General features: G+C 44.7%; 2 protein-coding genes across 2 annotated transcripts; both read right to left on the bottom strand.

Annotated features, from left to right (window-relative positions):
* Positions 1-1,559: 1,559 nt before the first annotated feature.
* Positions 1,560-2,675, bottom strand: LOC139063317 (uncharacterized). The gene is made up of 2 exons (XM_070544871.1): positions 2,544-2,675; positions 1,560-2,130 (listed from the first exon to the last, which is right to left on the bottom strand). The coding sequence occupies exons 1-2, from the start codon at positions 2,576-2,578 to the stop codon at positions 1,560-1,562; spliced, it is 606 nt and encodes a 201-aa protein (XP_070400972.1). The 5' UTR covers positions 2,579-2,675.
* LOC107390546 (protein-serine O-palmitoleoyltransferase porcupine) lies at positions 2,570-23,802 on the bottom strand. The gene is made up of 13 exons (XM_054745625.2): positions 23,722-23,802; positions 23,111-23,247; positions 22,754-22,946; positions 22,156-22,199; positions 17,874-18,055; positions 13,219-13,349; positions 12,318-12,443; positions 11,832-11,932; positions 11,673-11,749; positions 11,467-11,530; positions 8,116-8,201; positions 6,297-6,407; positions 2,570-2,706 (listed from the first exon to the last, which is right to left on the bottom strand). The coding sequence occupies exons 2-13, from the start codon at positions 23,244-23,246 to the stop codon at positions 2,605-2,607; spliced, it is 1,353 nt and encodes a 450-aa protein (XP_054601600.2). The 5' UTR covers position 23,247; positions 23,722-23,802; the 3' UTR covers positions 2,570-2,604.
* Between the last annotated feature and the right edge of the window lie 376 nt (positions 23,803-24,178).

Genomic DNA, 24,178 nt, shown 5'->3' with positions numbered 1-24,178 from the left:
TGGAGAGATGGAAGGCTGCAGCCAATCACCTTCTCAGCAGAGCGCACAATGCGCTGCAGTCTATGTTTGTCCCTCACTGTGGCTCCAGCGTACCACACAGCGATGAAGGAGGTGAGGATGGACTCAATGATGGCCGTGTAAAACTGCACCATCATCTGGGCCGGCAGCTTGGCCTTTTTCAACTGCTGCAGAAAGTACATCCTCTGCTGGGCCTTTCTGATCAGGGAGCTGATGGATGGCTCCCACCTAAGGTCCTGTGTGATGGTGGTTCTGAGGAAGCGGAAGGAGTCCACAGTGGTGACGGGGGTGTCCGTCAGGACGAGGGGGAGAGATGGGGCTGTGACTTTCCTGAAGTCCACAATCATCTCCACTGTCTTCTGAGCATTGAGCTCCAGGTTGTTGCTGCTGCATCAGTACACCAGCCGTTCCACCTCCCTCCTGTAGGCGGACTCATCACCGTCAGAGATGAGCCTGATGAGGGTGGTGTCGTCCGCAAACTTTATCAGTTTAACTGAGTCATGGCTCGAGGTGCAGCAGTTTGTATACAGGGAGAAGAGCAGAGGAGAAAGTACACAGCCCTGTGGAGATCCTGTGCTTATTGTCTTATTGGTGGAAACATTCTTCCCCAGCTGCACGCACTGCCTTCTGTCCGTCAGGAAGTCAGTGATCCACCTGCAGGTTGAATTGGGTACGTTAAGCATGGAGAGCTTGTCCTGGAGCAGAGCAGGGAGGATGGTATTGAACGCAGAACTGAAGTCCACAAACAGGATCCTAGCGTAGGTTCCCGGGGAGTCCAGGTGCTGCAGGATGAAGTGGAGGGCCAGGTTGATGGCATCGTCTACAGACCTGTTGGCTCTGTATGCGAACTGCAGAGGGTCCAGGAGGGGGGAGGTGAAGGACTTGAGATGAGGGAGGACCAGGCGCTCAAAAGGCTTCATGACTACAGACGTCAGCGCCACAGGCCTGTAATCATTCAGTCCAGTGATACGGGGTTTCTTAGGGACAGGGACAATGGTGGACAGCTTAAAGCAGGCTGGAACATGGCAGGTCTCCAAGGAGATGTTAAAGATGTCCGTGAAGATTGGGCACAGTACCTCTGTGCAGTGTCTCAGGGTAGCGGGGGAGACACCGTCCGGGCCTGGGGATTTCCGTGGGTTTTGCTTACGGAAAACCCTGAGCACACCCTCTTCTGTCACTGAGAAGGCAGTGGAGGGGGAGGGGTGGTCAGCGGGGGACTGTACTATTCACAGTGGTGAAGGTGGTGGGGGAGGCATGTGACACCAGAGTGGCTGAAGAAACCTGTGCAGTAGGGGGTGTGGGGGATGGGTGTTGCACTCCGGATCGAAAGGAGCCAGTTGAGGTGGTTTGGGCATCTGGTCAGGATGCCTCCTGGACGCCTCCCCGGGGAGGTGTTTCGGGCATGTCCTGCCGGCAGAAGGCCCCCGGGTCGACCCAGGACACGTTGGAGAGGTTACATCTCCAATCTGGTCCGGGAACGCCTTGGGGTCCTGCCGGAGGAGCTGGTGGAGGTGGCTGGGGAGAGGACGGCCTGGAGCTCCCTAATTGGGATGCTGCCCCCGCGACCCGGACCCGGATAAGCGGAGGAAGACGAAGACGAAGACTTCAAACCTTGCATAAAAGGAGTTGAGTTGTTCAGCCAGTTGTAGGTCGTCAGCAGCATGTTGGGCCCTAGGCTTGTAGTTGGTGATTTGCTTTAGCCCTCTCCAGACAGAGGTGGTGTCATTGTCAGAGAACTGCTCCTTTAGACGCTTATTGTACCAGGATCTCGCTTTCTTCAACTCTTTTGAGAACTGGTACTTAGCGTCCTTATAGCTTTCTCTGTCCTTGGCTCTGTGGGCTGCTTCTTTCTCCCTCCTCAGCTGTCTCAGTCTGGGTGTGAACCAGGGCTTATCGTTGTTAAAAGTGACCCTGGTTTTTGTTGGAATAATGCTGTCCTCACAGAATTTTATGTATGACGTCACAGTGTCTGTATAGTCATCCAAGTTGTCTGTGGCAGATCCAAACACGTTCCAGTCTGTTGTGTCCAGACACATGCGAAGCTCCTCCACAGCCTCGCAGGTCCACTTCTTAGAAGCTCTCACTGCAGGTTTGGAGAGCTTCAGCATCTGCCTATATGAGGGGATGAGGTGAATCATGGCGTAGTCTGAGAAGCCGAGAGCAGCTCGCTGCACGGCTCGATAAGCTCCACTGACTGTGGTGTAGCAGTGGTCCAGCGTGTTCTGCTCTCTTGTCGGGCATTTAACAAACGGTCTGTACTTAGGTAATTCCTGGCTCGAGCATCACAGCAGAATGCTTACATTTGTGGATTAAATATTCTGAGAACATCAGCAGTGTAACATGTAACATCAAACATCTGGATAACTAAAACACCCACAACTGGAATGACTTTGATAACAGAAATTCTTCATCATGTTCGTCTCCAAACAGCATTAAAAGGTGTGCTCTCCTTACAGTTTGACCACCATCATGTAATCAGGATGAGCGGGTCCTGCAGTTACGGACTCCAACAGAAGGGAACCCACCTCATAACAATGCTGTTTGCTCCTGTTTTAGACATTTGGTATTCCAACAGATGAACCTGGGTCAGAGAATCAGACGGTAGAAGACCCAGCACCCCAGGACAGCCCAGTGGCTTGCCCAGTTTAGTTCAGACCACCTCTGAATGGTGTGGATGGCTGCATAGCCCTTCAAACAAAAACAAGGGATACAGTCTTAGATCAACATGACGCATCTTTCTGCTAATTTGTAAATAAATGGACATTTACAACATTGGGAACAAAGATGATTAACTTTGAAACAGGTCCTGCATTTAGTTAAATATGTCAAATCTAGAAATATTTGTAACATCTGTTGGGTTGTAATCTCAAGTTCAACCTTTTGTCTGCTGTCATTTTGGTGTTTAAATATTGACTGATATCTGAGAATTGGGTCGAGCCTGGACGAGTTACTGAGAGGGGCTAGAGTGGCTCCAGGTAAGAGGTGTAGGGCGGGGGTGGGCTTCTGTATACTGGTGTACACCCTGCACCTACGAGTAGGGGAGTGGGTTATGACTGTTCTTCAGTTCATTATTTCAATTAGTTAAACGTTTCCTACTTAAGAAAACCCAGCAGGTTGCATCGAGTCACTGACTAGTGTCAGAGTCTTTACAGCAATCCTCACACTAAGCAAGCATGCAGTGACAGTGGAGCGGAAAACTCCCTTTTAACAGGAAAAAATCTCCAGAGGATCCTGGCTCTCTGGGGATTGAGAAAACAGAGCAGACGCACACACACACACACACACACACACACACCAACAACCACGCACACACCAACAACCACACACCCACACATCCCCCAACACTCCAACCCACCCACACACCCACACCCACACCCACACACACACACACACACACACACACACACACAACCCCCAACACTCCAACCCACCCACACACACACTTGTACACACACACACAAAATACAAGTTGACGGTTTGGATGAAGCTAATATTTTTGACAACTGAAAGCTCAACTGGATCAAAATGGTTCAAACACAGATGAGGTTCTACAGTTACCTCTGATGCTGCCTAACTTACTGAGGAAGAAGAAATCGCATTAGCTAATGATTTTGTCCATCCATCCATTCTCATCCGCATATCCGGAGTCGGGTCGCGGGGCAGTAGCCTAAAGCCGGGCGTACACTGTGCGACTTTTTCACCTTTTTGAGCCGATTTTCCACTCGTGCGAGAATCCACAAGATCGGGGCGAGTTTTGCGCTGAGCGTCGTGTAGTGTACAGGGGGTTACGAGAAGCGATTAACACTACGTGTCCAGCAATCGAGAGCTCGCACGGACTTCTGGAGTTTTTGATATTTTGCTCGTTCCTAGTGAGGGTTGAAGCGGTGCAGCGAGCGGCTGCGACCCAAAAAGTACCAGAACCACTCGCGGCGCATGTGCAATCATGCATCAACAACGCTTGCCTGCTATTTCCCTAATAACGCATGTTGTTCGTTTTTACTTCTGCACATCTTTTACACACAGTGACAAGGATTGTCAAGAAAGCGTGTTTGTCGTGTTCATGTCAAATTAAACTGATCAAAAAACACAGATTTACTTTCTTTATTTCGTTTTCCGCATCCAACCCCCATAAATCCCTGTGTGTCCTCCTGCAGCACTCCCGAAGGACAAACGGCAAGACAAAAAAGTCTGACGTGTTGTGTAAAAACTGCTATTTTAGCATATATTTTAGGTCCGACCTGTTGCTACCAGACGTACAGTGTGAGCAGTCAGGTCGCGTCCGAGAACTGGGTCGTACAGTGTGAGCACATGACTCGTGAGATCTGCTCTGCGAGGAAGTCGTACAGTTTGAGCTGAAGCTGAGTGCTACGTGTGAAAAAGTTGCACAGTGTCCGCCCAGCTTAAGGCAAGAGGCCCAGACTTCCCTCTCCCCAGCCACTTGGGCCAGCTCCTCCGCGGAAATCCCAAGGTGTTCCCTGGCCAGGTGAGAGACAAAGTCCCTCCACCGTGTCCTGGGTCTACCTTTAGGTCTCCTCCCGGTTGGACGTGCCGGAAAACCTCACCAGGGAGGCATCCAGACCAGATGCCCGAGCCACCTCAACTGGCTCCTCTCGATGTGGAAGTGCAGCGGGTCTACTCCGAGCCCCTCCCGAATGACCCGAGCTTCTCACCCTATCTCTAAGGGAGAGCCCAGCTACTCTTCGGAGAAAAATCTTTTCGGTCGCTTGTATCCGCGATCTCGTTCTTTCGGTCACTACCCAAAGCTCATGACCATAGGTGAGGGTAGGAACGTAGATCGACCGGTAAATCGAGAGCTTTGCCTTCTGACTCAGCTCTCTCTTCACCACGACAGACCTGTACAACGCCCGCATCACTGCAGATGCAGCATCAATCCCCCTACCGATCTCACACTCCAGTTTTCCCTCACTCGTGAACAAGACCCCGAGATACTTAAACTCCTCCACTTGGGGCAGGACCTCATCCCTGACCCGGAGAAGGCATTCTACCCTTTTCCGAATCAAGACCATGGTCTCAGGTTTAGAGGAGCTGATTCTCATCCCAGCTGCTTCACACTCGGCTGTGAACTGCTCCAGCGAAAGCTGAAGATCACGTTCTGATGAAGCCAACAGGACCACATCATCTGCAAAAAGCAGAGACCTGATCCTCAGGCCACCAAAACAGATGCCCCCCATACCTTGGCTGCGCCTGGAAATTCTGGTCATTAAGGTTATGAACAGAATCGGTGACAAAGGGCAGCCTTGGTGGAGTCCAACTCTCACTGGGAACGAGCCCGACTTTCTGCCAGCAATGCGGACCAAGCTCTGACACCGGTCATACAGGGACCTAACGGCCCGTATCAGAGGGCCTGGTACCCCATACTCCCGGAGTACCCCCCACAGGGCCCCCCGAGGGACGCGGTCAAACGCCTTCTCCAAATCCACAAAACACATGTAGACTGGTTGGGCAAATTCCCACGCACCCTCCAGTATCCCCCTAAGGGTATAGAGCTGGTCCAGTGTTCCACGGCCAGGACGAAAACACATTGCTCCTCCTGAATCTGAGGTTCAACAATCTGATGGACCCTCCTCTCCAGAACCCCTGAATAGACCTTACCTGGAAGGCTCAGGAGTGTGATCCCCCTGTAGTTGGAACACACCCTGCGGTCCCCCTTTTTAAATAAGGGGACCACCACCCCGGTCTGCCAGTCCAGTGGGACTGCCCCTGATGTCCACACGATATTGCAGAGCTGTGTCAGCCAACACAGTCCTACAGCATCCAGAGCCTTAAGGAACTCCGGGCGGATCTCATCCACCCCTGGAGCCTTGCCACAGAGGAGCTTTTAAACCACCTCAGTGACCTCAGCACCAGAGATTTGAGAGGTCAACCCAAAGTCCCCAGACTCTGCTTCCTCACTGGAAGACGTGTCGGTGGGATTGAGGAGGTCTTCGAAGTATTCTGCCCACCGATCCACAACGTCCTGAGTAGAGGTCAGCAGCACACCGTCCCCGCTATAGATAGTGTTGGTAGTGCACTGCTCACCCCCCACCCCCCCCACCCCCACCCCACCCCCGAATCTGCCAGGCTTAACTCATTTTCTGGGGAAACCCTGAGTCAGTGATAATAAAAATAAAATATATTAAGAGTAAATGACCAGGTTTTAAACAGGACAAATTCAAATGTTAAAAATCCTTAGTGATGACTGTTTATATATAACCATCACTAAAATACCATACCAAGCCTAAAACTGCACAAATTCTTCAATAAATACCAACATTTACCTCTTCTGCTTCCTGTTCATCGGCTCCAGGATCAAACATGGACCCCAAGTAGGTGAGATGAAAAATGACCAGAAAGCTGAAACTCAGGTTCAGCAACTTTACCCAAATGTTCTGCAGACCAAAGAAAAATCATAATTAGCTTTTGATACCTCCCAACCCTAACCCCGATGAAGTCTCGTTTATGCTGATATGATCAGAAACAAGTCCATACTGCAAACGTTCATGACAGAGAAAGCACCATTTGTACCTCTGAGGATATAATAAAAACTATCTGGTCTTTCCCAGGGTCTTGGGCTGTTTTAACTACATCTGCTGCTCCACTTTGCTTGTGCCTTAATATCCACATGGGTGCATAACAGATTCATCTGCATCCCTGGTGAAAACAAATATTACTGAGGAGCAAATAAGTTATAAAAATGTGACTTCCTGTATTTTGTTAGTTCCATCTCTCACAGTTGATGAAAACTATTTACCTCTAATCTCTGAAACTGCAATAGCAAATTTGGGAAAGAAAATAGGTTAAAAAGTTTTTTTCATGCCTCTTAACATTGTTCTAACATAACAAAGACATAAATACAGTACAGGCCAAAGGTTTGGGCACACCTTCTCATTCAATGTGTTGTATTTATCTTCATGACCACTTACATTGGTAGATTCTCACTGAAGGCATCACAGGTGAAATAACTGAAAACATGTTTTATTTTCTATTTCCTTCAAAAAAAAAAGCCACCTTTTGCTCTGATTACTGCTTTCCACACTCTTGGCATTCTCCTGATGAGCTTCAAGAGGTCATCACCTGGAATGGTTTTCCAACAGTCTTGAAGGAGTTCCCAGGGGTGTTTAGCACTTGGCCCCTTTGTAAATGGTCATGACAATAATGGAAACACATTGAATGAGAAGGTGCGTCCAAACCATTGGCCTGTACTGTGGCAGAAAAAAAATACAGTGGTTCTTTAGCATTTGCCTAAAAACCTCCACCAATAACACGTTTCGGTCTAAAAGCAACTATTGGACCATCAAGTTGTTGGTCTCGCTGAACCTCTGCATTCCCCTGGGTCCTCCACTCATTACACACTCACGTATTCAGCAACAGAAAACCACTGGTGGGAGAGGTTCTCCACTCAATAATATCAGAGAAGGGGAAACAGCCAGCTGCTACCACTTCAACTTTTGGACAAACTACCAGTCCTAAAAAGAAAGACACCATCTGAAGTCACTGACAACAAAAGACGTTTAGACCTAGAAAAAGGCGACTGGTGTTTAGCGCTATCTCGTATCTTCTGGCAATGAACGTTCAGGTATCGGGGGGCGTGGCCCAGGGGTGATAGCAGACAGGAGAGATGAGAGTCCCTAACAGTTTCCCAGGATGCCCTTGAATGTCTCCAAACAGACCAGTAACTAGAACAGTGCGTACGACAAACAGGAAGTTGGTTTGGGGAAAAGAAAATAAACACTGACTCCATTGTTGCTTTATCTGTCGTGGATATTGTGAAGAGGCAGCTAGAAGACTGGTTTGTATTTTGAGCAATAAGTGAAACAGGCACCAACCAAATGAAACACCTGACTTACAGTCGAGTTACTTCACTGAACCGAATGTCTTCAAAACTTAAGTGTGGTGTAATGGAGTAATACAAGGGGTGGCCGGGGGGGGCGGAGCTAGAGCAGGGAGGAGAACCAGGGGTGAGCATGTTGGAAGCTAATAAAAGGAGTTGAACTCGGCAACAAGGTGTTCTCATTCTGCACCCTACAACAACAACATACACGACACTTAGCTGCTTTCTTTGATGTCTGACAAACGTGAGAAAGGTGGAGACAGTACCTTCTTGTGTGGATGGCTGCAGCCAGAGTTACAGGGTCTGGACTGGATGCAGGCACCCAGGATAGAAGCAAGCCTCTTCCTCAGAACTGACAACAAACAAACAAACAACTATTTTAGGACCAAAGAGCATTTGTGTTTTCTTCTGAAACCTCTGTCCTTGAAGTGGTGTGTAGAAAGAGGCAGGTGATGCAGGTCTCAGCAGCTGTGTTTCATGTTACTGGAAGCTTACGGAGAGCGTCCTGACAGTCTGCTACGGGAACATAGTTAAAGAACATCAAGATCCAGCTCAGACGGATCTAGTGCAGATGAACTGTAGAATTACTCCAATCCTTTTTGGCATCTTGTATTAATTTCAGTTCAGTTTATTTATGTAGCACTGTAGGGGAATACATTTGTTAATTATGACCAATAAGATGTGATGATTCAATATAAATATGAAATGTCAACCTGATTGATCTTTGAAGTTTAATCAGAAGATTATAGTTACTTTTACATGTTCAGGGACCATAAACACACTCGTATTAATTCAGACAGGGTCAGTATTTAGTTAAAGGAATGTTATTCTGTTTCCTAAACTAATGGTTTATACATGACAAGATATGAATAATAAGATGTGATGTAGTGGATATGAGGTGATGTAATGTGATGTGTGAGGTGGTGTGGTGGAAGCTAGATGTTTAGCAGAGCCTTCTTTGTATCTGAAAGAAATTGTGAAATCTGAGTGTAAAATAATTTGTTGTCTGCTATAAACTAGAGAGTTGATAATTAAAAACGGCATCAGACGCAATCTGGACTGTGGCAGTCAGGTGGACCACGACCTCACGATACCTGGAGCCCGTAGATTAGCTCCGGTACGACCCGTCCAGTCTTGAGATGTCATCCGGGTCACAGCAGTAGCTGGAACGCTTTTTCACGTCCAGGTGGGTGTGGGCTCTTAGGGAGCCGTCTGGCTGTGTCAGCTCGCAGGGTGCAAAGAGGCTTTTTGTAGGTCAAAAAAGATGTCTCAAAGATGCTTGTCCCGAATTGGCCGGCTCAAGAATCAGCTAGAAACTGAATTGATCAGGAAGTAATTCTTGTTTTATTAAACTACCATGTTATGACTTTTGGTCGAGTTTTGGCAAATCAGAATTTGACACGTTTGGAGTTTTACCAACATCCCTCAGAAAGCCACGCCCTCCTCAGACACAAAGCACTGTTAATAAGAATGTTCAAAACTCTTATGTGAGGTTAACTTTAACCTTAATACGTATCTTATTGTGATGTGTACGAGTGTAAACAATGATTAACTTGTTAAATCAAACACATAGTGTTTTGTGAAATAAATGTATAGCTGTAAGAACAATATTAATTTCAAATTCATTGATTTAAGCACAGGTTATTCAAACATTTCATTTAAACATCTTGTTCATTCATCACCTATGATTATTTAATGTATACTTTAAAATCCTGTCGGAGCTTTCAGGAGATAGTGAGGAATTCAGCAGTCTGGCTCCTGCGTCAGACCTTGGGACAGATTATTTATGTCTGCGTTGAGAAAATATAAGTGGGCAGAGGTCGGTTTGTGCGTCTGGATCCTCCAGCTGGTGCAGCCTTGACTTTGCAGTTTCTGACGTGTATGAAAGGTTATGCTGTGTCAGTTAGGTGGTGAAAAATGGACCCCTTTGATACGAAACAGCACCAAATCACAACAGCCCTTCTTCTCAAGGCGCTTTACAAATTAAACATTCCAACTGAACCTACTTATCAGTGTTCAGTTCACTATTCTATAATTCATTGGGTCATCTGGATCCAGAGAAGGCTTCTTAAGTGAGGGTTTGATTACAGCAACCTTAAAATCTTGTGGTACATATCCATTTACTAAGGATAGATTGATTATATCTAGAATGGGGGCAGTAACCAAAGGAAATGCATCTTTAAATAATTTGGTTGGGATTGGATCCAAAATGCAAGTTGAAGGTTTAGATGAAGCTAATATTTTTGATAACTCTGAAAGCTCAACTGGATCAAACCGGTTCAAGCACAGATGAGGTTCTACAGTTACCTCTGATGCTGCCTCACTTACTGAGGAAGAAGAAATCTCATTAAGTCATCGCTGCTGAAGGCTAAGGGGATAGATGGTTCAGATCGACAGTGCCATTGATATTGATAAAAGCGTACCAATTCCCACCCCAACTTAGGCTACTGCCCCCCATGACCTGACTTGACCCCAGATAAGGGGCTGAAAATGGATGGATGGATGATTTTATTGATTATGTTCTGCAAAATATTTTGTGTGTCCAAACATCTTTGAAGTTGATCATTTCCAAGCAGCGTTTTAGTGGACTGACTCTGCTCACCTTATATGGACTCACACTGGCTAAATAAACAATGAAAGTAAAAATAAATAAATAAATAAATGATTAGTCCTAATATTTTAAGCAGATTACAAAGATTTAAATATGTAATACTGGCAATCGTAGCTAATAAAGAAAAAATGTACTGTCGAGCTGAACCCACAGAAAACAACATGCCAGTCCGTCACTGGCCTACCGAGCAGAGATGGGGATTGTGGCATCAACAAGTCATCTCCATGGTGTGTTTTTGTTCTGCTCAGCAACTGAACCAGGTTCATTCACTGGGCTGATTGAAATCGCCTGGTTTAGTTGTTGTCGAGCTGAACAAAAACATCACATGGAGATGACTTGGTGACGCCACAATTTCCCATCTCTACTACCGACGTCCGTTACAAAACATCAGTCACCTAACACACATATCGGCTGGCCGTTACATGCATATCTATGAACAGAGCGCATGGTTTTTATGGCGGTGTTTTGTCTACAATGCAGAAGGAATGTCAAAATATCCACTCTGGTACTGGTGGAGGTTTAAGCAGTCATCTGTAACATGAAGGTCACATTCTCAACTGTAGCATGAAATCAGCCGCCCTATGCCCGCAACTCTGACAAGGTGGGCATTAGTGACCTTTTTCCCAGGAGAGGTGGATTTCATATCTGAGACTAGCTTCAGGGGGAAGAGCAGGGCCTTAAGACGCACTTAGTTTCTATTGATGCCTTTCAGGATTTTCAAAATAAGACCCAAAATTTGGAGGTGAGGCAGGAAAATGCATGAAGGCATCTAAAAGCGGGACTGGGGACATTTATCATGAGGAAATAGCAATATCCCATGGTAAAAAGCTCCATCACCTTGTTTCACTATTTATAGCATTAACAAAATAAACGTTGCCATTACTATAAATACAAGATTGACTTGACTATGTCAGTATGGAGCATTGCTGAAACCTGATGCTATTGAATGAAATCAAAAACATCTGAGATACAGCAGCTTCAAATGCAGACATAAATGATAGCATACCATGCTCGACGTACGTGATGAGTCCAAGTGACAGCAGGACGGCTCCTAGATGAAAACTCAGACCCTGAAGACCAATAGGAAGAATCAGTCAGACAATCCCTCTGAGTCTGATTAGTGATCCGTTACATGTCCCCCCCATGGCTGAGCTTGGGTTAGGCTGTAAGGAAACATCACTCATGATGCAGAGGGGATCAGACTTTACTTACATGTAGGAGGGCACTGGCTGTGTACGTCACCAAGATGGAGGGAAACGTTCCCAGTTTGACTGCATTTTTAAACACATCTGTGGAAGATGGGAGACAAGTACAGCAGCGTGGTCATCGTGATAAATGAGGCGTAACAAACACATTCCTGTAGCAGCTTACAGGTTTTCAGCCAAACAGACACCGGGATGTTCCAGGATGTCACCACCAGCACCATGGAGCGCGGCATCTCCACACTGAGAGGCTTCACCACGCTCATATCCCTGGATGTGACAGAAGCACCCATACTCTGACTTCTTATCATGCTCATAAGGTATGATAGCTATAGACTCCACAGACATTGTCGTATCACAGCAAATCAATACAGAACTCATGAGCAGAAAGTTGTTTGTTTCCCAGTTTCAATAAAAGGTAAAAAACTGATCAAAGTTACTGTAATGATGTCAAATTACTACAAGAAACAGTAGAGCTTAAACTTGCATCCACTGGCAAAAAACACACCGTATTATCTAATTTAGGGATGTTTTAATGAATGAAAGAACACATTCTTATAAGATAGGACCGCAATGATCCTAGCAGAGAAACTCTCCTGCGGCGGCTGCACCGTGCGTCTCTCGTGTCGGTGTCCCTGAGTCACGTGTCATTTACCATCTGACTTTATCCTTCTCTTCTGTGAAGCATGATCCAGCCAACATAGAGGTGGCTTCACTGAGATGGCCCACAAAGTAGTTACTGAAGTGGAAGGACACAGCATTCTCATAAGCATGGAGCCACCTGCAGTCACACACACACAACAGTTCTAAGTTACATCCTTAACCAGTAATCAGGTTACTTCCTGTAATAGACTCATTGCTAATGTTTTAGGTTGACCACTGCTAAAGCGTCTAGTCCGTTTGCTGAGACTGTGCTCCAGAAAGCAGGATGTGTGTCCTGCCTTGTTGTTCTGGCCAGGATCCCAAAGAAAAGCTTTATCACCGCCTTGTTTTCCTACAGAGTGTGATGCTTGTGTTAAGTCAGAGGCAGACTGAACACGTTGATAAACCATATTCTGGTCAATTCTGTCACTACGGCTCGGTAGGATTACTATTACACCACATTCGGCAGAAATGACTCTACCTGACGAAGGAATCCGAGTAAAGCAAAGAAGGTAAAGTACATGTGTGCTTGATTATTTCTTTATTTTAACTACGCTGTGTTGGAAATGTTATTTTGTAAAGTCAGATGATTGACCTCCCCTAGCAGTAAGAACGTCCATCTTTGGAATGAGGAACAAAGCTAAAAGTGGACCCTAGCCCTAAATGAACCCAAATCCCAGTAATCATGTGTTGGATTAGGGTTAACTTTTATGTTATGGTGTAAAAGTATTAAAAGGCATACTATGCAACTGTGTCATATTTGTAAATCATTTTCTTGTTCTTGTTCTTCTTCTCAGAGAAAAGTGTTTTTAATACAAAAAAGTCAACCTTCAAATAATTATGTTCAGTTATGCACTCAGTACTTGGTGCTGCTACTATGAGCAAGCTACCTAAGAGCTGGTACAACAACTTACTTTTGTGAGACAGAATTTCCATAAACTGGGATGAACAAAGGGAAAAGGTACGGAGCGATGCACGTTGACACCAGGAGACAAATCTGACTTTTCATGAGGCAGAGGAAGGAACTACCCAGCCACGACCAGCTCTGAGGGAGACGGAAGAAAGGAGAATTTGGTTTTGCTCAAGTCCTGAATTACAAACAGCAACAGGAATTTCACAACAGTTTCTAAGCAGACACTAATACTGGTGTGATTTTAGAAAGGTTAAAGCAAGCTTTCAAAAAAGAATAACATGTTGTACACTACACAGGAAAATGCACTGAAAAGATGTGTGTGTGTGTGTGTGTGTGTGTGTGTGTGTTGTTCTTAAACTTTTTATGGACAACCTCGGATCACACTAATCATTAAACACTCACAGAGGAATTGCACACATGGGCAAAACTACATTTATGCACAGATCAGAGTTTACAATCACACAGGTGGGTTTGAGACTTCACTCCTGACAAATTGGTGTACACGGTATGTCTCAATGTCGGGTGAGATCTGACATTTTTCTGAACTTATTTCCCTCGAAATTTGTGCTGAAATTGAAAATGTCTAGACCTCTTAGAAATAAGAGCCAACATTTACTTTTTAATATTTTAAAATAATTGGGACCTCCATGCATTTCCAAAGAAAAATCACATTTCCCTAGCCTGGCAAGCAATCCTATACGTTAATATAGAGTCTGGCCACAACACATTGACAGATCTCAGTTGTGGGAGATCTGTGGTTGTCTTTCAAACTGTCTCTGCATGCTACTGGACAACAACCAACATGACAACACTATGGATGTCAGTCACTAGGGCAGTCCGCCATTCACTATTCAAGAAGATGCAAATAAGTTATTTTTCTAAAGAAAGGATAAAGTACCTCTATCTGCTGTTGACTCAGAGAAAAGCTCGTCTAAATAGTTCAAAGTGGATGCCAAAGCCATTTCAAACGAGCCTTCACCACCTTAGTTTTGCTCAGTCCTATCATCCCACCCACCAAACCGATAAGAGTGCTGTGATTGGCCAGTCCCCAGTGTAACAGTGGCTGAAGAGGTTCCAATGGAGCGTGGCTAAACTGACATACAAAGCAAAATCGTTTCACTTTAGCAACTGGTCTAGATATCTAGGCTAAGATTTCCCAGCTTTCATCCAGGATTTAATGGTCTCATTAACTTGTTATTTTATGAAATATAAATAACACAAATTTGAAGGAGTTTTGCCATGTGGTGTAGTTGCTAATGCTAATGGTTAGCTTCTACTAGCCAAGACATGTTCTGCTCTCTTCTGGACGCTCAACCAACAGTCTTCCTCATCGTGAGCCAAGCTCGGTGAGTCCATACATGTTAGTTTACAGCGTGGCGTAGGTCTGAGTGGCTTTTCTAATCTGAGAATATCCCTGCCAATTTTCCTTCTGTGGCAAATGCAGGAGATGGGGCCAGCCTGCATGTGCAGAGTCATCAATCTTATTCTCTTCAAGTTCGTCAAGAGTCGTCTCAAGGTACTTCACAAAGTAAACATTCCAATACAGTCCAGTTCATTATGCCAATCAGTAAAAAGTGTCCCCACAGGTTGCATCGAGTCACTGACTAGTGTCAGAGTCTTTACAGCAATCCTCATACTAAGCAAGCATGCAGCGACAGTGGAGAGGAAAACTGCCTTTTAACAGGAAGAAACCTCCAGAGAATCCTGGCTCAGTATAAGCAGCCATCCTCCACGACTCACTGGGGATGGAGAGGACAGAGCACACACACACGCACGCACGCACGCACGCGCACACACACACACACACACACACACACACACACACACACACACACACGCACGCACGCACGCATGCACGCACGCACGCACGCACGCACGCACACACACACACACACACACACACACACGTCTTCATCAGAAGTGCTATATTATTATACACACACACACAACATATTTACCAAGTAGTGTTTCTATGGTTACATTGTGAGTTCTTAGTAAATTGTGTCTTTATCTCAGTGAATCTATAATCAATTAACCGGGTAAACTAGTAGTAGCACATTCAACGTCAAAGAGAGTAAAAAGTTATTATCAGGAGAGAGAGAATGTTTAAGTGGTTAGCAGCAGTGTGCTAGACGATGGCCCCCTCCATGAGGCCACCACAGCTCAGCAGAACATCGTTGTAGCTTCTTCTGGGGAGAAAAACACTTAGAGAGAAAATAAAGTTAACAGCTGAAATAGCAGGAAATAATACAGTTAAAGAGCAGATAGTAGAAGAAAGTGGTCGAGTGTGAAAAGTGGTCAGTGTGTCCTCCAGCAGTCTAAGCCTATAGCAGCATAACTACAGAGATAACTCTGGATAACCTAGCCTTTTAGATGGAGGCATATCTCAAAAAGAACAAGTATTACGGGTTTCTCAGTGAACCACACCTTTAAACAAAGGATGTAGGCACAAATATGTCCAGTCTGAAAAGAGGGTTAAAACCATTTGTGAGTAGATCTGTGCATAATTATAGTTTTGTGGAACTTCTGATTGGTCTACTGCATGAGGAGCTCCCAAAAGAATCAGGGAGATTAATTACTGTTCAAACAGTGCAAAACATCCACTGGAAGTAAAGTAAGAAGCGGGGAAGAGAAGTGCATACATCTGGACCCAATACTAGAGTGAATTGTGAACGTTCCTAAAACAGAAATCTAGCCTAGCAGCAAAATTAGTTTTGGTTTAGCTAAACAAGCTGATATGTGAAATAGACACTGTAAAACTGTGGCCATTTGGCCAACTGAGAGACTTTAGACAAGAAAACAAAGAACAAATGGATGACAAGGTAAAAATGACCAACGTGGATAACAGAATGGACAAAACCGAGAAGTGGATTCTGTGGGTCTGATTTCCTCATTATTGTTGCTCTACAGACCCCTCATCTACCCGTTCTGAGGAGAGTCTGAGGACGAGCCATTTTTGGGCACGGTTTCTTTAAATCTGGAGAAGGAGCTGCAAACTCCGCCCCCTCCACAGAGCAGACCTATTCTCCTCCCCCAGTCAAACTTTGTAGTTCTATAAAGAAATCATTATTTAGTGTAGCAGAAATGTTACATTAGCATTTTTTAAAAATAGGAGTTATCCATCAAGCTGTTTCAGGTCAGAGACACGCAGTTGTCTGTGTTCACACACTGTCACCCCCCTGCAAGCTGTCATGGCCGACGGAGGGACAACAAGCGAGCAAGCACACACGCACGCACGCACACAGATTCAATAAGCGCACACGCCGCGCAACCTCCGGCGCTGTGCCGTCAGACTGAAGGCAGAAATGAGCGCTGCCTCCTACGTGATAAAAACTTTTAAGAGGTTTAATAACATTTTTCATTCAAGGTCAAATTAAGATATTAGCTTCTATTATGGGATGACGTATTAAAGTCGGGTCCGCTCCAGCCAGTGACTCCTCATGAACCTGACTACAACTCATGTTACTGCAGCATTTGTTGTTCCAGTCCAGCAGATCGCAGATTCAGCCACACCATAAAACAGCAATAAGTCGGTCTGAGGCAAAAGTGAACCTCATGGCTATAGCTTTTCCATCTTTTCCCCTATAGACATTTGATTACGCACAAGTAGGTGATCAGTTCAGGTTTACGCAGAGCAGAAGGAAGGAGAGCGCTCTGGTCGCACAGGTTAAACGTTCCTACTTTAAGAAAACTGTTAAATTGCATTGTTTATGTTCTACCTGGGCACTCTAAATATTTATTTAAAATGAAATCAAAGGAAATTGTAATGCTATCGAATGTTTATTAATTACCATTTAAAAAATGAAAGTGATGGGGAAAAAGGTCGATCATATTTTTTTTAACCCTGTCTGTTTAGCTTGATGTCTGATATATATATATATATATATATATATATATATATATATATATATATATATATATATATAGCCATGCCCTGATGTGGGGGCTGGGGGGTGCGTCGACATGGTCGGGACTTAGAAGGGGGTGTGCGGCTAAATAAGTTTGGGAACCACTGGCTTATAGCAACACAGATAATAAACAAATGTTGGCGGGAGTGAAGCAGACAATGTTAAAACAGGATCTGCACAATGGCTGAAAGAATGTACAACAACAACGCCACAGCACAGCTTATTTGGTACGCACTGTACTGTTTGATGGTGTTACTTTGTGGCAATGATGTTATCAGAAGATCGGTCTTCCATAAGATACCAGTATCAACTCAACTGAGCTGTTTCCAAGCAGATGAAGTGGTTTCCTACCATATTATCTGGGAACTTCAGCACAAACCAGTCCACCTTCAACCAGACTAGCGCGTTTACATGTACTTTAAATAATGATGTCCGCCTATTAAGGGCAATGCTTCAGTTTTCTGAGGCACATGTAAACACACTGAATCACAAATCTAACAGTCTTATTTTTCTCTCCATAAAACACATTTTTGCTAACTGAAGTGATTTATTTCATCCACAATGACACAGATTGGCTCGTACAAAAAAGTAACTACTTCATGATTTGTTGCTAGAGGAGGTCCTAAGATCTGTTGGATCATGGGGGCTGCACAGCGTTTCCATGCAGTCTTCATTGTACATAGATAAAGAACATCATGGTGGAATCTGTTAAATGTTTTTTTTACATTACATTCTAAGTAACACTCACCAGCTTTGTACCATCTACTGCCCTCTTATAACACGAGAAGCTGATCCACGGGCCAAAGACGACAGAGCCAATGAAGAACACGTAGCCCAGGAACTCAGCCAAGGATGGAAGGCTGCTCACTGTTCTCCTGTCTAGGTCAAAGGCCAGAGAGATGGCCTTCATAGCCACCACCATCTGAGAACCTGACACACTCACACACACACACACACACACACGCGCACAAGCACACACACACACACACACACACACACACACACACACAGAGTTAATGTTTTTAGTTTTTAAAGACATTTGATTTTGTGTTTTTCTCCAAATGCTGAATGCATTTTATGGTTTATATCTACACGGTGCTTTAGTGGGCTGGTACTCATCGATAGGCAGTACAGGCACTTCTTTTTTTTATAACTGAAGTTTTTAATTGATTTTCAAAACGTTTTTGATGTACAAATAAACATAACAAAAAAATTCATAAACAAACCAAATGATAACACTCGGAAGCAAGTACTAGATATCTCATTGGTCTTACGAACCACTTTTCAACTCGTCCCAAAAACTGTTCCAGTGTCTCTGTCCCCTCTTAAGTTGATAAGGATGGCCTCATCAGAGGCTGGGTCTAGCATTGACTGAATCGATTCATTTATCCAAGGGCACACTGTGGTCTTCCAGTGCCTTAATATAATTCAGAACGCTGTCACCAGACAGACTATAGAAACTGAAAAAAATCCATTAGAGATATTCAGCATTTGAGATCGATCTCTCAATCACAGTGATGCAGGGGACTGTTCTGTTCTGGTCCTGCTGGACCTGACTGCAGCCTTTGACACTGTTGACCATCACCTGCTACTGGAGAGGCTGAGAGACTGGGTAGGCCTATCAGGAACTGCTCTGGAGTGGTTCTCCTCTTATCTTTCTGAGCGCTCTTTTTCTGTGGCCGTCTACAAGTTTAGGTCCTCCACCACCTCTCTTACCCATGGTGTCCCACAAGGCTTTGTGCTGGGGCCCCAGCTCTTCCTCCTCTATCTGCTTCCTCTTCAGCACATCCTGAGCTCCTTCAAATAAATCTCCTACCATCTTTATGCAGATGACATCCAACTGTACATCTCCTTTAAGCCCCATGAGATGTCTAAGCTGCAGCTGTTACACACCTGCTTAGACTCTATCAAAACCTGGATGGTGGGAGCTTTCTTCAGCTGAATGAAGATAAGACTGAGATCCTCATCTGTGCCCCAGACAAGCTGGTTCCCAAAGTCAGAGACACTCTTGGTCAGCTCCAAGAGGAGCTTCTATTTGCGCAAGTGGACACGTTCTCCTCCAAGGACGCACTTCTTCTATTGTCTTAGGTGCGGTCCATGTTATCAACCTATTACTATTATTGCAATATGTATATGAAAATATCTTTACATACTGGCCTATAGGACCATCTGTCTGTCGGTCTATTTAGTAAGAGTGTGTGTGTGTGAGGCATTTTCGTATTATATTATAATCATAACATAAGTTGTATTAATATTTACACCAAATTTAAGGTGTAATTTTCCATTTAAACCAAAACAAATCTCAATCAGCTTGAATGATGGATTTCTGGTCATAACAGGGTCAAGTTAGAGGTCAGCTCTACCTCTTCTTGTTACGGCTGCTTCTGTTGAGTGAAGCTTCTCAAACTGAGACTCATCAATGGCACAACACTTGAGTGGCCTAGCTATCATAAGTTCAGCTTAGCTCAAAAGTAGCATAAGATGATCCCAATGATGACTTTGCATCCAGAAAATATGGCTGGGATCGAATCCAGGGATAGGATGTTTGTGAGGATGCATACTCGCCAGTCCACCTAGGCTGGGTCCTTGCTCAACCACTAAGACTGGTTGTCAGCGGCTGTGAAGTCAGATGGTCTAGGCTTTGTCTCTACAGCAGCCTGTAGGTCCAGTCACTTAGCAACCATGAAGGAAGCTAACAGGCAAAGGAAAAGCGCTAAAGCTAGCAAAAATTAAGCCGGGATTTTATGTTTTTCTGAGCTACAGCAGCTTTACCTCCGTCCCCAGCGTTTGTTATTAAGGCTGACAGATAACCATTTCCATGTAAAGTAATTTTGTTTACTCTACAAGTTACATAGACTGGTAAAGGAGGCAGTCTGAAGTGCCCGGTCCTGGAGGAGATACCACAAACCCACGACTACTTTTAACAGGCAAGTCGTTTATGTAGGTATCTCTATTCAAAGACATACAAGAGTCACAACCATTTTACCAGTGAATCCATTAAGCACCTCATTGCATATTTCTGAATATGTCGTACAGACGTAACAGTTTTCGATTGAGCCAGCCCAGCAGTCCCTGTAGATGGACTGGAAAGTGAGAGGAAGCATCCCAAAGCTCTCTCAGCAGACCGTCCATTATGAGTTTCCACCCGTTGCCCAGAAACGTCCAGCCACGGGTCTCCGTTCCAGTAAGAGAATCATACCACAACCCAAGGAGACTGCAGAACCCGACATTTGAAACCACAGACGCTCATCCAGTGTGATAAATATGCTGCAATCTTGGCATTTTTGTACTCCGTAGACCATTTCTTGGTTTCTTAAAGACCCACTCTAATAAACTTTTTTGGATGTTTTAAAATAGTTCACAGAGGTCTTTAAACTATGATTATGCTGTGTTTAGCCAAAATTACAAAGCCTGTGCCGTTTTCTAGTACTTAGCTTCTATACAGTGGTAGTAGCTCATTAATGATTCGCCTCTGGGTTGTGGGCGGAGCCAAGGACAGGGACACTGGTAAGGCCACCGACTCACACGCAGACGACCTGGGTTCGATTCCAGGCTGGGCCAGATTTCTCTTTCTTAGGATTAATTTAAAAAGTAATGTTTGTTGTTTTAAATGGTTAAATACTATTTTTACCACAGATTCCAATTTCCTGAAAATGTCGTGATCGGACCCGATTTCCAATCACGGTATTGGAGCATACCTAATAGTCGTGTCCCCTGTATATCCTCTCATTTTCTGTTCATGTAATATGTTCTAAAACAACTGTAAATAATTAAATGAATGATCTGATGAGCCATTCATTTGTATTTGTTTTAATGAATGTATTCAAATAGCAAACCACTAGATAACAGCATTAACATGGTAATAACAGTGGAAGGCCTCTCTCCCAGGAGGACAACCAGGGTGATGCTCCTGACCCTGGGCACCTGTGGTCCTAAACAGAGAACATCAGAAATCACAGGTGATGAGAAGGCAACAGACACGTTTTCACATTTATCCTCATGAGAAGATAAATATTATATTCTTCACACAAACTATTATTGTTCTTTAAAACATTTCAACTGTATTAATTTCTTAATGTAAGCTACTTTCCGCCCCAGAGCACAAGATGAAGTCCTGTGGTCATGTGTAATTAGGTTCACGCTTCATAAAAAGGCTTATTTTCTACATTTTCCATAAAACAAATGACAAGAAGCTTAATGAACTGCCTCTGTGTAAGAAATGTGCTATATAAATAAAGCTGCCTTGCCTAATTCACTGAAGAAACACATAAGCAGGAAAAACTACAGGACCCGCCATACAAGCTCGTTTTGGGCGATTTCTGCCTAAAATGTCAACTAAAAACCCAAATATACAAATAAAAGATGCCTACGACTATTTTTAACAAACTTACGTTTAAACTTTGCTGCTCTTCTGTTTCTCCTTCCTGTTGAAAATCCAGTGGCCGGTATGCAAAGCATGCTGGGACAGCCGTAGCCTGTGAGGATACACCAGACCCATTCTCGTAACTCGGGTGGAACGAGGACGCGTTTGAGGATGCGAGGACGAGTAAACTTCAAATTCGGACAGCACTCGTCGCTTGGCTGTGACGTCATCAACCTAAAGATGCATTCTCACACGCGTCCCACCCCTGGAGCCGGACACTTCTACTGCTGAAGGAGGCAGTTCGAACGGCCTGTGCCTACCACGTTGTAAATCTAAACGGCTCTTTATGATAGTCATCTAGCAGCGGGGAGGGTACTGGCACTTCAAGCACTGGCGGTGACTATTTTAAACTTGCACAGTTAACAATGGGTCTAGCATGTGCATGTTAGTAAGAAATCTGATAAAAATGACTTATGTCCATGAGCAACTTATGAAAGAGACCAATAACTTCAAGAGTGTTTTTTGTATGGAACAAAACCACCCAGAGGGCCACAAATGGCTCTTGAGCTGCATTTTGGACATTCCTGCTTTAAGCAACGTGGGGGGGGGGGGGGGGGGGGGGGGGGGGGGGCATTCAAATAAAAAACCTAAAATATATAAAACTCACCCCTTATTTTATGCCAGGTAACCACATCTACTAAATGCAACTCTCTGAAATGAAGAAGCACGAAAATAATATGTTAAAAAACTTAACACTGCAATGAGAAGTCTACGCTAGCTTAGCACATAGATGTCATGCCTCTTAACAACATTCAAACGTAGTATAGCAGTAAATATAGTGGGGAGGTAAAAAAAACAACAGGTGCTTATATTGCATTTGCCTAAAAACCAATAACACCACTTGGACCAAAACCATGGATTGGACCATCTGGTGGTCGATCTCGCTGAACCACCACACTTCCCCGGGTGTCACATTTAGGAGGGTAGGACCCAAATTGCAGAACCCAGGATGACACGAGGCAGGAGTGGATTCAAAGTAAAAATCCTTTTATTTTGGGAAAAAGAACAAAAAGTAATCTGAGGCAGCGAGCCAAAGTCCAAAAAGTCCTGGGGAACAGGAACACTCAAAGCTCTTCTTAGAGCACAAAAACCTGGACACAAAAAGCTCAACAAAGAGCACGATATCAGCTACAGAAGGCTGCTGCAGACCAGGGGTCAACCCGGTCTCTCTACTTTATAGGTAGATAGTGAACTTCATTTTTTACCCAATCAGAAGGTAGATGAGCACAACAGCTGAGAGGAAGAGGCCTTTGCTGCTGGAGTGTCTGCAGAGCAGGAGGATGAAATAACAGAGGAGGCTGAGCAGAGCCACCCACAGGATGTGCAGCTCAAAGAACACGAAGAGCCCGTACATCCCGACCAGTGTCGACACCACGTGCTTCACCACCGGCACGAAGCCTGAAACCAGAAACAAATGACAGCTCCACATTGAGTCAGCTGAACTAAGCTGGATGGGAAAGATTGTAAAACAACGCACACTGGTGTGTGGTGTAACAAGGAACCACAGACATCTACTGAGACGTCTCTGGTTCCAGCCCACATGACAGTTTCCTGATGCTCACCAACACTGAAGCAAAGTCTGCAGGTGAGGCAGAGGAGCAGCAGCACCCACACCTGTTGGAGGCTCTGCTGTAGAGTGGTGAGACCACAGCTCTCAGCCAGCTGCTGCCACACCGCCAGCTTGCTGGTCAGCTCCATCCTACACACACACACGGAGACAGACACACACACACACACACACACACACACGGAGACAGACAGACAGACACACACACACACACACACACACACACACACACACACACACACACACACACACACACACACACACACACACACACACACACACACACACACACTACTTCAGAAGTGAGACCCAGCTGCTACAGCTAACCCACTCGGGTATCTGAGCTACGTGTGCTAGACCCTCACGCGCTCATCACTAATGAATGGGTTATTAGACCGAACTAAAGACTTTCTGCATCGTGTGTCTTCAGTATAAAACACAGAAACAGTTAAATCAGCGCTTTCCTTTCTTCACTCGGAACCATAACTGCTACAGACCGAACCGGGCCCGTCTGCTGACGCCAGTTTGATAAACTCTGCTTGTTGGAAGCCAGCAGGCTGCTCTTAAACTACCAAATCTGATTGTTTAGAAACTTTAAACACGAACCTGCAGATCGCCCCTCCTCCTCCTTCTTCTTCTCCTCCTCCCGCCTTCCAGCTGATGGTGAGGGAGTCGCCATACCGCCCCCTGCTGGACCGAAAGTTACAACCGGAAACAGAAAACCTTATTTATATACATCCATCCATCATCTGAACCCGCTTGTCCATGTAGGGTCGATCAAAAATATGTTAAATCAAATAAAAATTGTGATAAAATAAGTAACACAAGGAAAGGGAGAGAGAACATGAATAGGCTGGAAAAGTAGAAAGAGAAGACGAGGAAAAGGTGGTGAAAGGTCTCAAGTTCAGAGTCACATGTACAAAAAATATAGAATAATTATAACATGCATGTAAATATCTAATGTGGGACTGCAACACTAATTATAACCTAATATATTTTTTAAGAAAACATCATTTTATAAACAAAGGAAAGTTCCGTTATTGATGAAAATGTTTACAACAAT

The sequence above is a fragment of the Nothobranchius furzeri genome, chromosome 15 (assembly GCF_043380555.1).
Source record: "Nothobranchius furzeri strain GRZ-AD chromosome 15, NfurGRZ-RIMD1, whole genome shotgun sequence".
NCBI lineage: Eukaryota > Metazoa > Chordata > Actinopteri > Cyprinodontiformes > Nothobranchiidae > Nothobranchius > Nothobranchius furzeri.
This window is presented reverse-complemented; position numbering and strand designations above follow the sequence as displayed.

Coding starts and splice junctions, on each gene's coding strand:
- LOC139063317 (XM_070544871.1), bottom strand. CDS start 2,578: ATGTCTAAAACAGGAGCAAACAGCATTGTTATGAG. Junction 2,131..2,543: donor GCAAACAGCATTGTTATGAG/GTGGGTTCCCTT, acceptor CCCCTCATATAG/GCAGATGCTGAAGCTCTCCA.
- LOC107390546 (XM_054745625.2), bottom strand. CDS start 23,246: ATGGAGCTGACCAGCAAGCTGGCGGTGTGGCAGCAGCTGGCTGAGAGC. Junction 8,202..11,466: donor CATCACGTACGTCGAGCATG/GTATGCTATCAT, acceptor GTTTGTTGTCAG/TTCTGAGGAAGAGGCTTGCT. Junction 2,707..6,296: donor ATGAACAGGAAGCAGAAGAG/GTAAATGTTGGT, acceptor TTTTGTTTGAAG/GGCTATGCAGCCATCCACAC.